Source organism: Lepidothrix coronata, unplaced genomic scaffold, assembly GCF_001604755.1.
Source record: "Lepidothrix coronata isolate B3197 unplaced genomic scaffold, Lepidothrix_coronata-1.0 Scaffold2, whole genome shotgun sequence".
NCBI lineage: Eukaryota > Metazoa > Chordata > Aves > Passeriformes > Pipridae > Lepidothrix > Lepidothrix coronata.
Window position 1 is genome coordinate 1441456 of NW_016690182.1, and position 13943 is coordinate 1455398.

Below are 13943 nucleotides of genomic sequence, written 5' to 3' on the forward strand. Positions count from 1 at the left end.
AAACAGCCAGTAGAGTACACCACACCAGTGTCACAGTTCAACAATGCTGTACCAGTTACAGGCATGTTTAGGGTTATGTTGTCTTTTCAAACTCGTATAGGAAATACAAATATATGAACATTGCGTATTCTCTTAAGAACAAACAGTAATTAAATAGAGTGATCCTTTCTTCACTACATACAGAAATAACAATGTATTTACAATATTTACAGTTTTCAAAAATTCTGTTCCTGCACTGGTCTGCAGGAATTCAAATTCTTCAGCCTGAAAAATAGGTACACAATACTTCTGACCATAAACAGCCTCTGAATAGACACAAATTACTAATTCTAACTTACTGGTGTAAAGACTAGAGGGCCTGAAAAGGAAATACAGCTGCCCATTTCACCTAAACACTCCGTTATTTGTGGGATTATATCGCAAACTACAGATGCTTTAGGATGTTTTACACATGTCAGATATTGCTCATTTTCACAGTTTTCTCCATTTAAGCCATAGAACCAGTGAGCTGCAGCTGTAACTGCTTTCAGACTGCTGTTGTCATTGTCACATGGGTTATGATGGGAGTTACAAGCTCCCCTCCTGTATTTTTAGTTACAAGCAAGTGCTCACAGATACAGCTACATTTTGGGGTTTGTTTGTTTGTTTTTTACTCAGCTTAAAACAGAAACAGACCAATTTGAAACAAATCTGCTGATATCCAGATTTACTCTTAAGTTCCCAAGTTAAGACAGACACTCTCAACCTGCAGTCTTGAAAACTATTTTAAAGCAGCTGAAAGCTTTAAACTGCAAATTCAAAGCAAGACACACAAAACGTCCCAGAATCAATAATTAAAGGCCATGTTTACAAAGAACATGAAAAATACAGTAAAAACCTGCATGAGAGGAAGATAGTGTTTGTGGTGCAGAGCTGCTGTTCTTGAAAATAATTCAAGCACCTGTTCTGAATAACAGTACTGAAGAGAAAAATTGAAGGCTTCACAGTAATACACACTTTCAGTGCCACTTTTTAACTACAATGGTTCTTGAAAAGACAAAAAGGATTCAAAAGTTGCAGACTTAACATGGGAAAAATAGTCCAAACCTCACAGCAACAGAATGAACAGTTAAAGCAAACAGAAATCATGTTACCAACCTATTTCTAGGTCACTGTAAGACTTCAAAAGAAAAAATATTCAGTTTGAAGTCCTTTACATGCATGTGGCAAGTTGTTGGCACAGGAGCTCCGAATCATTCAGCATGCCCTACATGTGAATCCACGTAAATTAACCATGACCAAAGTCTGGGAAGCTCAGACCAGAAGGAAACCCGATGAGATTATTTAGTTCTACCACATCAGAGAAGGTAACATTACCTTTCCAATGGATTGAGAGATTTGCTCCTTTCACAAACAGCAGAAACCACTGCAATCCTTCCCAGCCTCTTACAACCAGGAGTAGGTAGCTTTCGGAATTCCATCCACATGCCATAAGCATCTTCGTCAAAAAAGAGAAGATGCTACTGTAAAAACAGGTCTTTTCAAGTTGAAAAAAACCTACATTTGGTCAGAATTGTATATGAATAGGATTTTGTACTTAAATAGCAGAGTTTGAGCATTCAGCAGCGGCAGCACAGCTGCATGTAAGGCATTTGAGGAATGATTCGAGTACAGCTCACTGCCTTCAGCACTTCACTAAATTCAACTAAGACGAGCAACCTCTCACATTTTAAGATTATTACTAAAGCCGTGGTCACTGGAACCAACCCCGAAGGATCTGCGGACCTTCCATAACAACAGATGCAACACAAAGAGCGCGTGTGTTCCCTGGGGAGAACAGCTGCCTGCACAGTGGACTCCTTCGTGCCAAATGAGAGAGGTCACTGCCCTGGCAGTCCCTGCTAACTGGCCCAGTCCTGGAAGCGGAAGCAATCCCCGGCGATCTTCCACACGGTGTTGGTCGGGGTGGCCTGTGCTGTCAGCAAGAAGTTCTGATTGAAGTAGCGCTGCTTATCGCCATCAAATTTGACAGTCCCACTTGTCACCACGAGCACTGTTGTCTGGCCTTGAGTAGCTTGTTCTTCACAAGGAGGTATAAAATGATGAAGAAAACAACTCAAACAAAGACTAGCAGGTAAAGGAGCAGGAAATGCACAGAGAGGCTTCGTTCAATGTGGCTGTACCAGCGCCAGGGTAACACCAGCTGGTTCCACAGCGGGGCAGAACAGCTTTGGTGCCGCGTTTCTACACAGACAACGGTGGGTTCGCTCAACACGGCTCTGCAATGGCTTTGCCATTTTCACCTCCTGCTGTTCACTTAGAGCACTATGACAAACACCTCCATTTTTGCTCAGAATAACCTCTCATTACTTGAGATATACACACATATAGGTATTTAGCAAGTTGCATAGACTTTCCCCCCCCGTTATTAGACATTATATCTTTTCCACAGCAGAGCAAAGCAAGTGTGCTTGACCACAGGCTTTTTCCTTACTTATATTCCAAAAATGTCCATTAGAAGCAATTTATTAACTTCTCAGTTATGTAAGCCTTTCTTTAGCAGTTGTTAATCAGAAATCTAAAGAACTTAACATCTATTCTAGATGTAAAGAAATCAAAGAACACATAGGTTAATAAAGATTTGTTCCACGTTATACTGCAGATCAGGACCAGAGGCCACCATAGAGGTCTCTCAAGGACAACATAACCTGATAAGTCAAGACTTTTTCCATACACGAAAATACATAATTTCTGAATATGATCTTAACAAAAAAGTCCTTAAAATATTTTCCCAGACATGAGAAAAAGTGTAGAGTTGCTGCATCTTTTGATTTGTGCTTTATTTATGCACAACTTGACATTTCAACCCTTGGTATTTTCTCTAAGCTTATTCCAAAGGAAATATTAAGCCCTATTATAATTTCATTTCACTTTTAATAGTTAAAAAGCCCTGAAAAATAGATAAATTATAACACAACCTTACCGTGAACAGGCTGGCAGTCCAACACATTAACCTGGAACTCACTTGATGGCAACATTTCAAAAAATTTATTTAGTTCTTCTTGCCCAGACACTGCATTCCCATTCCAAACTAACGTGGCTTTGTCCAAATATAGTCTGGTTAAAGCCTGAATGATTATGAAAATACACATTTAGGAAAAATATGTAAACATACAGTGGACAACATACAAAACCTGCCCCCCTGTACTGATCAAACCCTGCTCCTGTAAGACACAGGTGCACACAAACTGAACTCGGGCCATGAAGAAGTGTAAGGCACTTCCCTTTTTACAGTAGGGCTGCAAAAGGAACATAAAACCCTCTGCAGGGCAGCCTGAGGCTCAGAGGACTCAGCCTGGCCAACACAACACATGGAAACCCACGTGCAGGTGCTTCCTGTGTAATGCCAGTTAGAAAAGTAATAAAAAGCGCACAAGACAATTTAAACTATTGTCAAAAATCTACATACCCTTCTCCTCTTATCCATTGTCTCATAATAAATATTGACAAACTCATCTGCAGCTCTACAAGCTTGATCCACATAGGTTTTGAAATCCTGGAGGGAAGAAATCAGATCAAATTATTAAAGTTACACAACTCAATCATGTATGCAATTTCTACTGCAAGTTGCTTTGATTGGTCTTTTCCATCCTCACCGAAGATGGTATCAAATAATGTTGAAATTTATTCTAAACTCCTTTTCTACTTGCAGCAAGTGCCAGCTTTTAGCCAGGTGACAGTTTTAGAATTAATTTTGAATGCTGATATATTTCTTGTATTTAAACTACGAATATTTACATTGGAAAACGGGCTACAGCTGGCTACAGGTGCTGTGGACATCAAAGTATTCAGGGAAAATAGTTGTTGCTGTGATGGCTGTTCTGGAATAAAGTTGAAGAACAAGATTTATTCAATATATTTCTGAGAATTAGCATGAACCCCATCACACTGCCAGCCTAGTCTCATTTTTTAAAACACCTTTATATACAAATACAAAATATAATGAGAGAGAACACCAACATGCTGGATGTATCTGTTCCAGTACCACTCAGTGCTGTATCCACAGGTAAAAACTAAACATTTCTCACACCTCATCACTTCCCTTACATTTCTCTACTTTTATTCATCCCCAGGCCACAGCCTGTGCTGTCCCATCCCTGCACTGTGATCTCACTGGGTTATCTGCTCAGTTTTTCAGCTGCTTGGCCCTTGATCTCTTACAGACCCTGAACTGGGACACTCTGGAAAACAGATTCTGAATTTCCTGTCCATACTGGACAGGTTCTGTTATGATAACTGCACTTGGTTCTGTTATGATAACTTGTTTGAGATGCTATTATTTATCATTATTCTACTTCAGCACTGTGCTCTCACTACCTGCAACTCAATCAGTGCTGCACAACTGAACTACTTACATTTTCCTGGAAGTCTTTACTGAATAGACACCAGAACTACTGAATTCCTCCAGTATCACCATGGCAAACACTTCCCTATTCAGAGAAAGCTCTACACTGCAAAATAACCACCAGGCTAGCAAATAATCCCTGTTTAGTCAGCAAAGTCAAACACTCTCATGTTACTAAGCTCTATTTTTTCTCTCCCTCTGTAGGGACATGAGCCTGCTCTTCACCTTCCCCAGCAATTCCCAAACACATGTGACAAAGTAGTGTCAGAGATGCTGTATCCCAGAAAATGCCCAGAGAAACTCCCTGGCACTGGAGACAAGGAGTGTCAGAGCTGGCCCTGAGAACAGGGACTGCAGCTCTGCCTGTGGTGTCAGAGCAGGTGCTGTGTCCCCTCAGCCAGGATGACACTGCACTGACCCTCCCCAGTCGGCACTAACCATTCCCATTTAGCTTCAAATAGATGGAATGGGCGTGAGGGAGGGCACTGTAGAAACACCAGGAGACTGCAACGAGCTGTTGGGGTACCTGGAACAGGAGTCAAGTAGGAAATGAGCTCTGATGGCTTTGATGCCCCAGACAAGGTTTTACAGTCGTAGCCCAGCACTCATTTTTAAATTCTGAGAACAGTTTGGGCTGGAATAAACTTCTGGAGGCCATCTGGTCCTAAACCCTTCCCAAAGCAGAGCTGACTCCAGGGGTTGATCCCCTTCCCAGGCTGTATCTGACTGCCCAGTGTCTGACTGTCCCGTGCCGCCTTCGGACACCTCCGAGGGTGGCGATGTCACAGTTTCCTCGGGCTCCTGTTCAAATGCCCTCACTCAGCAACTTTCCTTCCCAGCAGTTAAAAGGAAAGCCATAACTGGGAAAAAAACAACCAACCCCAAACAACCCTCTCGAATACTCTGGCGACAACTCCAAGCAGTTTCCCAACCTAGCCGGGCCCCGCCGACGTCTCCCCGAGCCCCTCCCTGCCCTCAGGCCGCTGTGGAGGACCCCACGCTGCTCTGGGGACCCTGGGCAGGGCGGGGTGGCCCCTGCCCGCCCCCCGCGCTGAGGCGCCGCCGCCCCGCACGGGGCCGGGACGCGTCCCGCGGCCTCCCCGAGCTCCCACGCCCGCCCTCCGGGCCGCAGCCCCCTCCCGGGGCGGACAGCGGCGCTCCCCCCACCCCGCGCGGCGGATCCCGGCGGTTCCCGGCCGTTCCCGGCGGGCCCGGCCCGGCCCGGACTCACCACGGACGCGGCCATGGGGCGGCGAGGCGGGAGGGCGCCGGAAGTGCACACGGGACAGTTCCGCCGCGCCGCGGTGCCCCCGCGAGCGTTCCGGCCGCCAGCGGGGATTCGATTCCACGATCAGTAATGCCAACCTTCAAAATCATTAGTTGCTGGAAATCCCCCCAGACAGATGATACTAAAAAAAAAAAAAAAAAAAATTAAAGCTGTAATCACAATTAAACAGGATGATGTATTTCTCCATCTGCATGGAGATAGGAAGTAATTCTTAGAAGTGACTGATTTAGAACTTCAGTCAAATGCACTCGAAATATCATAACTAATGATAAGTAACGATGTACCAGGATTTCAGAAATGCATTCAGCCATCTGGGTTAGGACAGATGTTGTTTTCGTCAGTTGATTGATTAAAATCAATTAAAATGGATAACAAAGTGCTGGATGATTTCAGAATCGCTGACAAAATTACGGATTTTTCTTGTGAATTATTTGATACTGGGCAAACCACGACCACGGAATGAAAATGGAATTCAATCTCCAACAGGATGGAAAGAGTTCACATTTTCCCACAGAACCCTCACTTGACAATTATGCACGCTTACATTAGTACCTATGCAAAAATGAAGACAGACTGCACATTGCCAGGCTGCCTTTCCAATGAACCTTCTTCTGTGTCACAGAAAACTGATATTTCTGTAATGACTTCAGTTACAGACTAAAATAAGATCTATGGGTCCTGATCTCCCTTGATAAAATGAATAGCCCTTAGTTTTGCAAATACAGTCTTGCTGGACTTGGATTAATGTTTGTAATTTTCAGGGGTTTATAATTTATTCCCCTCTAAGGTTACATAATTAACAGTGACAGATTTCCAGTTGAACATCCTCTATTAAAAGAACCCAACAAACTACAATGCTTTTTAATTTATTGATTGAGAATATCAGTAACATTACTGGAACCATAACACACTTGAACTCTGCAGCTCCAAAATCTCACTGCAGTGCTGTACACAACACTGAAGGGCAAGTCCAGGAGGCAGCAGAAGGCAAATATTCCAAATTTCCATAGCCATTCTACTGAATAGAGACCAAAGAAATGATCCATGGGCTGTATCAGTGAATAAAGTCAAACTGGTAGGTTCACTCTCTCATTATGAGGCTTATCAGCCTTCATGGATCACATGGTGCCAACAGCATCACTGTTCCCAATGTCCCACTGAGAGCTCAGAGATTTAGCAGATATGGTGACATTTGCCAGAAGAATTCCCTCAAGGAAGCAATTCACACGACCCTTCAGCTCTCAAGCTGCTAAAGCAGCATCTGTGAAGGTTCTCATGCAGTCATATGGGTCATGTGGACTGGCCTCTGTGACCACGAACCTTTATGAATCATGAATGGTTCTTGTGAAAGACAATACTCTCAACTGCTGTTTCCAAAGAGTGCAGTGATGCTGCCCAGATGGAGAGAAGTTTAAGGAACTGTCTCCTAAAATGAGGGAAGCAACTGGCACTGGCCAAATCCAGACAGATTCTGACTAATGAGATGCCTATGAAACTGGATCATGACTCAGTGTTCGAGGGTTTTGCCTGAGCAAGGGCTGAGTGGGAACTTGAAGATTTGATCTGATGATTTTAATGGGAACTGGGAGTTAAGTCTCAGGTGCTCAGCACATTGGCACTTTACCTGTAGGCTGGGTACAAAAATAATGCTAAAGCTGGAATTGCGATTTACTAAACTACACTGGGCTTAAGAAAGCCTTGTTTGGACAGTTCCCAACACAAAAGGCTTATTTCTCTGGGTAGACCCAGGCAGAACCTGTGCTTGTTACAGTCCCATAGGGACTCTGGACTATGCACCACTCCACCTCAAATTTCTATCATACCAGAACTGCAGGAATGTAATGACTCTTATCCTGATAAATACCTCTATTGTTTTTTAAAGAAAAACAGGACTTGCTATATATTGAAGTGGTAACTGTATCCACTGGGATAGGATGAGATCAAGTACAAATAACTGTTCCATTTTACTCCATGTCAAAGCAGTCCCAAGTGGGGATAAGTTTTCAGAACAGGTCAGTTCAAAGTGTCACCACAGTTGCTAGTTAAAGAAATTTTAAAATCCTCTTCATTTCATTAGTTAATGAAGCAGTAATTCAGCTCAGATTTGTGAAAATCTAGCCATACACAAGCTAAACATATGGCCAGATAAACATATTTGTGGGGTTTTTCCTCCAATATCTTTTCCCCTTCAAAAAAAGAGACACTTTTGAGAACAGTAAAATTTAGTTTGAAGTCAATTTAATGAATATTTTTGGATCAGCTATAGATGGAGCACTAACCACTGCATATTATAGATTTAATAGAACCACTGTGCAGAGTTCACTCATGAGAAGGCCTGAAGGGCTGGAATTATGGTTTATGTGCTCTCTGAAATTGTTAGCTCAGGTCAGCTTGTAGCATATTCTGAGCTCAGTTTACACTTGGCTTAGACCTCAGTGCTGGGCACTGGTAGGTTGCCCACAATTAACTGGTTAGTGGGATGACTTAACAACAATCAAATGCTAAGTAATATTTCTCCAGGCCAAATGTACCTGTGACCATTTAAGAAATCATTTTCCAGTAAAGAACCATTTACTTCCAGCTGGAAATAAAGAGTTTTGTCACTTGTTTTTCTTTGTAAATGGAAGAATTAGGAAAATCCTGTATGATTATTGAGTACATGCTTTCAGATGTTTTGCTTTTATTTCTGAATACTGCAAAATATTGAGCACTCTCTGATCATCTGACCTGTGGTTCTGTACTCAGCTGATCTGGCACAGCAGCTCTGCAGCAGGGACAGCAGTGTACCTCTCTTTTCGACTTTCCCTGCTCTCTGAATTATTACAATGGTACCAAATATTCCCTAAAATATCAGTAATCCAGTAGTCAACTCTTTAAAAATGGCAAAATTCCCACTAACTTTAGTGGAAACAAGATCTGGCCTTTGCTTTGTTTGTTGAGTCTGAATAGGGAATAAACAAAGCTGCTTCAAAATGTACCTTTAACCAGTACCTTAGTTCCAAAGTCCCAGTGCTCAAGCTCCAGTTTTAGCAAATATCTTGGCTAAATGTCAAACAATTCCATCAGCTCTTTGAAGGCAAATATTAGACAGAGACTGCATCTGAAATAATTTCCCCAAACACCATTCAATTAACCTACTTGGCTAAAAGGTGATGCAAAAATCAATATTTTGTAACAGAGGCATGTGTTTCAGAGGAAACTAATCAATAGGTATCAGAACAATTTCAAATTACAAACAAATATAGACAAAGTTAAAATATCAAGCAGTTTAGGTATCCAGTGCATTGCAACTCAAAACAGCTCTATTATTTTAGGCAGGGTATTCCTGCTGTTACAATTTCAACATGTCATTGCTTTTATTGAATTATGTTCCTTAAATAAAAATAAAAATAATTACTGTAATTTTGGGAGAACTCACAAAAGAGATGTGAGTTTCCCTGTTGGTCCTTCATCAGCTGGAACTGTGCATTAGATTTCCTCTGAGACAGCAGTTGGAATAGACCTCAATATTTGGAATTTTTCTGTTTGTTTTTCATGAGCCGTTTTTATCCCCCTATTCCTTCTAACCTTGTACATACATATGAGATGAAAACAAGAGGAGACCCATCTCAGAACCCAGATGATAAATTTTTAGCATCAGAGGGTGTGTGATTTTGTACCTACAGTAAGAAAAGTTTCTCATTCACAAACCTTTTAACAGGAAGGGCTGTCAGGGAAGGAAGAGCTGTACAAAATGAGCTGATTCTCAATTGTTTTGAGGGCGCTGTGAAGGCAACCCCCTCTCTGTGCTTCCTCTGAAGGCAGTGTAGACATGGAACAGCCGTGGAGATCCTGGAACTCAGATGTCCCAAAAGGCTGCCCCTGGTGACAAAACAGTAAGTCTGCCATCTTTGCTAGTGAAGACTTGCAAGGAGGGCACCATCTACTATTCTTTTTCCCAAGTATTCTAAGACCTGAGTTCGACCAAAAGAAAAATGTAAGATCTGATTGTGAATGTGCCCATTCCTCCAATAATTTTAAGGAATATCTGCTAAAACAGTAATGAGAAGAAAGGCTGAAGAGCAAGTCCAGGCACAAGCTTCCTTTTTCAGCTTTACTCTTTTATAGGTTCTATATATTTACGAAGACCCAAAGCTAGGTCATTGTCTAACCTCTTCTGTAACAGCCTAATCTATTTTTCTTTGAGAAGTTACAGCCTTTGGAATGAATCACACAGGAATCTTGCAACATTTGTACTGCATTTACCAAATACTCAGTAGGATGAACTCCCATTCCCACTGCAGTTATTAATAACAAACTCTGCATTGCTGCAGTGTAAATACTGATTCACCAAAGAACACTAAATCTGATTATTAACGCCCATGATTGCACTAGTCTGCCAAAGAGAAATATATTTAAAAAACATAGTAGTAAGTAGGGGGGGAACACAAGCTGTGAGTGATTTACAAGAACCTTTACAATTTTATCACCAAGCAGATAAGAAAGGTAAACAGTCAGAAAAAAAACAAGCCCTAAGACATTACATCAAAGTGAGAAAAGGGATTATCATCTTTAAAAAATCATTATCCATGTTGCTATTCTCTAGATATGAATATTCTCTTCAGAAAGAGGAAGAGTCAGAAACACGAGAGATTTCCTAGATGACCTTTGGATTTATATTTCAAGATTATTTTGTAAGGACACTGAGAGATATTCTTTCCTTTTGGGGCACTAAAATAGAACAGGTAATAGCAGGATTCAGAGCATACTTTTAAACCCAGTCAAATCTTATTCAGGGACCTGGCTGGAATTTACTATCAATCCAGGTTCAGTTCCCAGAAAGGAGGCAATTTCCTCTATAAAGGTTCAGCCATTGTTGCACCTGGTACAGTGTCCCAATGGGAAAATGAAGATACAGATAAGCTACCTACAGGTAAAATATTCTCTCTGCTTCTGCACAATGTCAGTTATCTAAAAGACAAAGTACAGGAAAAGTGAGCATCTCCTGTAATTGTGATTTAAAAAATCAAGGTGAATATGCTCATAGAATTATATTAGGCTGTGTCTCTAAATTCTTATCAAGATTCATTATAAATTGTCTCCCTTTTATTTACATTTCAACACATTAATACACCACTGTGCAAGAAATCGTTTCTTAGGGATTGAGAGCAGAGCATCCAAGAAACTGGCTTAAATGCCATGAAGGCAGCCAGGAATAAACCAATGTGCCAATGCTCTGTTGGTTTATTCCAGAGCAATGCACCTGGACCCACCAGCTGTCATACATATTCCATCTGGAGCAACAGCTGTTTGCTCAATAGTTGTCATACTGTCTGACACAAACAATTGCTTGTTAAATTTGTCATCAGGCATTCTCTCTGGGGTTTGAAATACTGGAAAATGTCACATTTTGATCCTGTCTCTATGTCTGGAGCATTTTTTCCTATATAGTGTGCAGGGTTTCAGTGCAACTCTAGTCAGAGTTACAGGGCCTGTAGCATCTCCAAAAAGTTCAAGTTCAAGGTAGTTCACTGTGAGCTAAGGATGCTTAAGTAAGGGAAAGTGGAAAGTAATGTTTGATAGATCAAACCATGTGGCAGAGATGATGGAAGGATCTGGTCAAATTGCCGGGCTAAGAACACGAGACTAACAAATTCATTTTATATAAACTTTGGGGGAGAAGGGAGAGGGAAATTCCAGATCATGGAAATTATGGAAGATGTTACAACAGTCAGGGCTGGGGAGTGACCTTACAGTCATAGCTGTGGGGAAAGAACAAGTATGTTTATTAGACATGTTATTAGGGAATGTTTTGCATGAAGAAGTGGGATTTGAATACTCAATGAATGAAGCAGCACATTATTACAGGGTTGAGCAAACCAGGAGGACTGTGGTGAAGAAGATATTCAACAGGAAATGAAGCAACATTATGTGATAGGCAAGCACTTAGAAATGGAGAGGTAGACCTGAAACACTTCCTAACACAGGCAAGCTTTGAAGCTGAGAGTTGATTAAATCACCACACAAATATGTGTAACAAGAAAATGTGGAAATTGAAGACAGTCATGTAATATCTCTGAAGAACTGAGAGAACAGAAGTGTACCCATCTAAATAGATGCTTTATGAACTGTAAGAGATAAGCACCCGGAGTGAAGGTAATGAAAAAAGTAGATCAAATTGCATCCTGAAAAAATTGGTTTGAAAGTATATTCCAGTGGATAATAATAGAGCCAGTAAAGCACATAATGGATGGGAAATCTAGTTAGCAGAGACAGAACCTGCCAAACAATTATCCGCCTAATTTCTTCTTTGTAAGTACTGTTTGTGGCACAGAAGAATATGGCATGAATGAAAATACTCAGCATGTTATCTTAAACTGCTCACAACATACAGCAAATCAACAGACAAGAAAACTCTCTTCAAAAAACCTTCCCACTGAGAGAACTTTTAGAATTGTGCATTTTATGAAACTCTACACAAGCAGGTCCCTGAAAATGACCTGCTTTCCTTCAGGGCTTGCTGATGCCTCATAACAGATTTTCTTCCTTTTTTGGACTGAACTGAAGAATAACGAATACCATATAGACATTTTTTTAAATTACCCTTTTTGGATCAACAATGTGGACTTATCATAGTAAGTCACCCAAAATGTTATTCCTCAAAAACTGGGATTTGATTAACCATCAAGGATTTTTAAAGGGCAATCCGTGGTGTAAAGAAACACAGTAAAAAATAAACAGCAGATAACGTATGTCTCCATCATTCAGGTAAAGAAGGATAAGCCTTTTACTGAACTGACTGATGCTGATCTTTAAATTCATTGAATATAAAAAAGACAGAGTCATGGAAAAAAAAAGACACATTTTCTATGAGAAGTGAGAAAGTTGGGGTCGTTCAGCCTGGAGAGACAAAGGCTCTGGGGAGACCTTATTTTGATAATGGAAAGAAAGATGGGGATAGACTTTTTAGCAGGGCCTGTTGTGGTTGGACAATGGGTTTTAATGGTTTTAAACTAAAAGAGGGTATGTTTAGATTAGAAATTTGGAACTGTGAGGGTGGTGAGGCCCTGGCACAGGTGTGGCTGCCCCACCCCTGGAAGTGCTCAAGGTCAGGCTGTATGGGGCTTCAGCAACATGGTCTAGTGGAAGGTGCCCCTGCCCATGGCAGGGGCTTGGGGCGAGATGGGCTTTAAGGCCGCTCCCGACCCAAACCATCCCGTGATCCAATGGCGGAATTTCCCTGAGGGCCCGTTCCGCTCCTCACCGACGCGTGTCGCCGTCGCGCCGCTCCCCACACGGGCTCGGCCCGTGGCTGGGCAAGCGGCGGGGCACGGCCAGAGCAAAGTCTAAAGGACAGCGTTTGGCGTAATCTGTTTACTTTCCACCAGACTTTGCTTTCCGAGAGTAAGGAACGAAAAGCTGGAAGACGTATTTGTCAGCGCTCCCGAGCACAGCCACACAGCCGTGCATGGGACTGTGGCTCTGAGCTCTCTGGGCGTTCCCGTTCAGGGCACTGATCACACCAGCCCCTGCACTGCAGGTGTCCGAATTTCTTGTCCCAGAACTGCCAAAACTCAGAGCACTTTTATTCACCTTAGATTAGGACCAGACTGGGCTCGGGACACTGGTCCTTAAAAGCCTAAAGCACTGCGACAAAACTTTATAAAGTTGTTCTTACAAACTCCTTTTACCACTGGCAGCCACCAGCTGAAACAAGTCCTCGGGCTTCCCCACACCAACTGCAAAATCAGTAACAGTAATTAACAGTAAGATAAATAATTTCATTCCAAACACAGCACTCTATAAATGGGAGAGCAAAAGAATCAGCAACCTCATGGAGTCCAGCTGGAATTGATGAAATCATGTTGAGAACCTGCAAAAAATCAAACAGATTCCTCTGGAAGAAGAGGTGATTCTTGTGTTTTTAGTGAAGATTCCTGCTTGTTATTCAAACCATCCTAGGGATAGAGCAACAGGAGAGGGAATAAGAATTTTAATGTATTTAAGATCTGACAAAATTGTAGAGTATTTTTGGAATTCAGTGGATTGCAGAAAATGTTAGATATTTTCAAGGACATGATAAGGGAATGTTCTGGAATATCGAAATGTTTTCTTAAGCAACCTAAAAGAGGCTATGCACATCCCACACAGAGCTACAGCTTTTTAGTATATTAGGTCTCGGTCTAACATTCTAGCCATGAAAACAAAAGTAAATTAGTATTACTGAAGTTTGGAAATCACATTGTAATAAAGGATCTTCGAACACAGTTCCTTTGAGTGTCTCATAAATAC

At 41.6% G+C, this 13943-nt stretch overlaps 1 protein-coding gene across 3 annotated transcripts in view; it reads right to left on the minus strand.

The window, feature by feature from the left end:
* Window positions 1-655: 655 nt before the first annotated feature.
* The window catches only part of NXT2 (nuclear transport factor 2 like export factor 2), a 63233-nt gene continuing 49945 nt past the window's right edge, over window positions 656-13943 (minus strand). For 2 of the 3 annotated variants that reach the window (XM_017815928.1, XM_017815946.1), the window contains exons 5-8: window positions 5616-5793; window positions 3449-3535; window positions 2963-3107; window positions 656-2059 (exon numbers count right to left, since the gene is read on the minus strand). In XM_017815928.1, the coding sequence (XP_017671417.1) occupies window positions 1881-2059; window positions 2963-3107; window positions 3449-3535; window positions 5616-5630 (426 nt within the window). In that variant the 5' untranslated portion in view covers window positions 5631-5793 and the 3' untranslated portion in view covers window positions 656-1880. Of the gene's footprint in view, window positions 2060-2962; window positions 3108-3448; window positions 3536-5615; window positions 5794-9362; window positions 9492-13943 lie in introns of those variants that run through there. The other variant, XM_017815937.1, reaches the window with a different exon arrangement.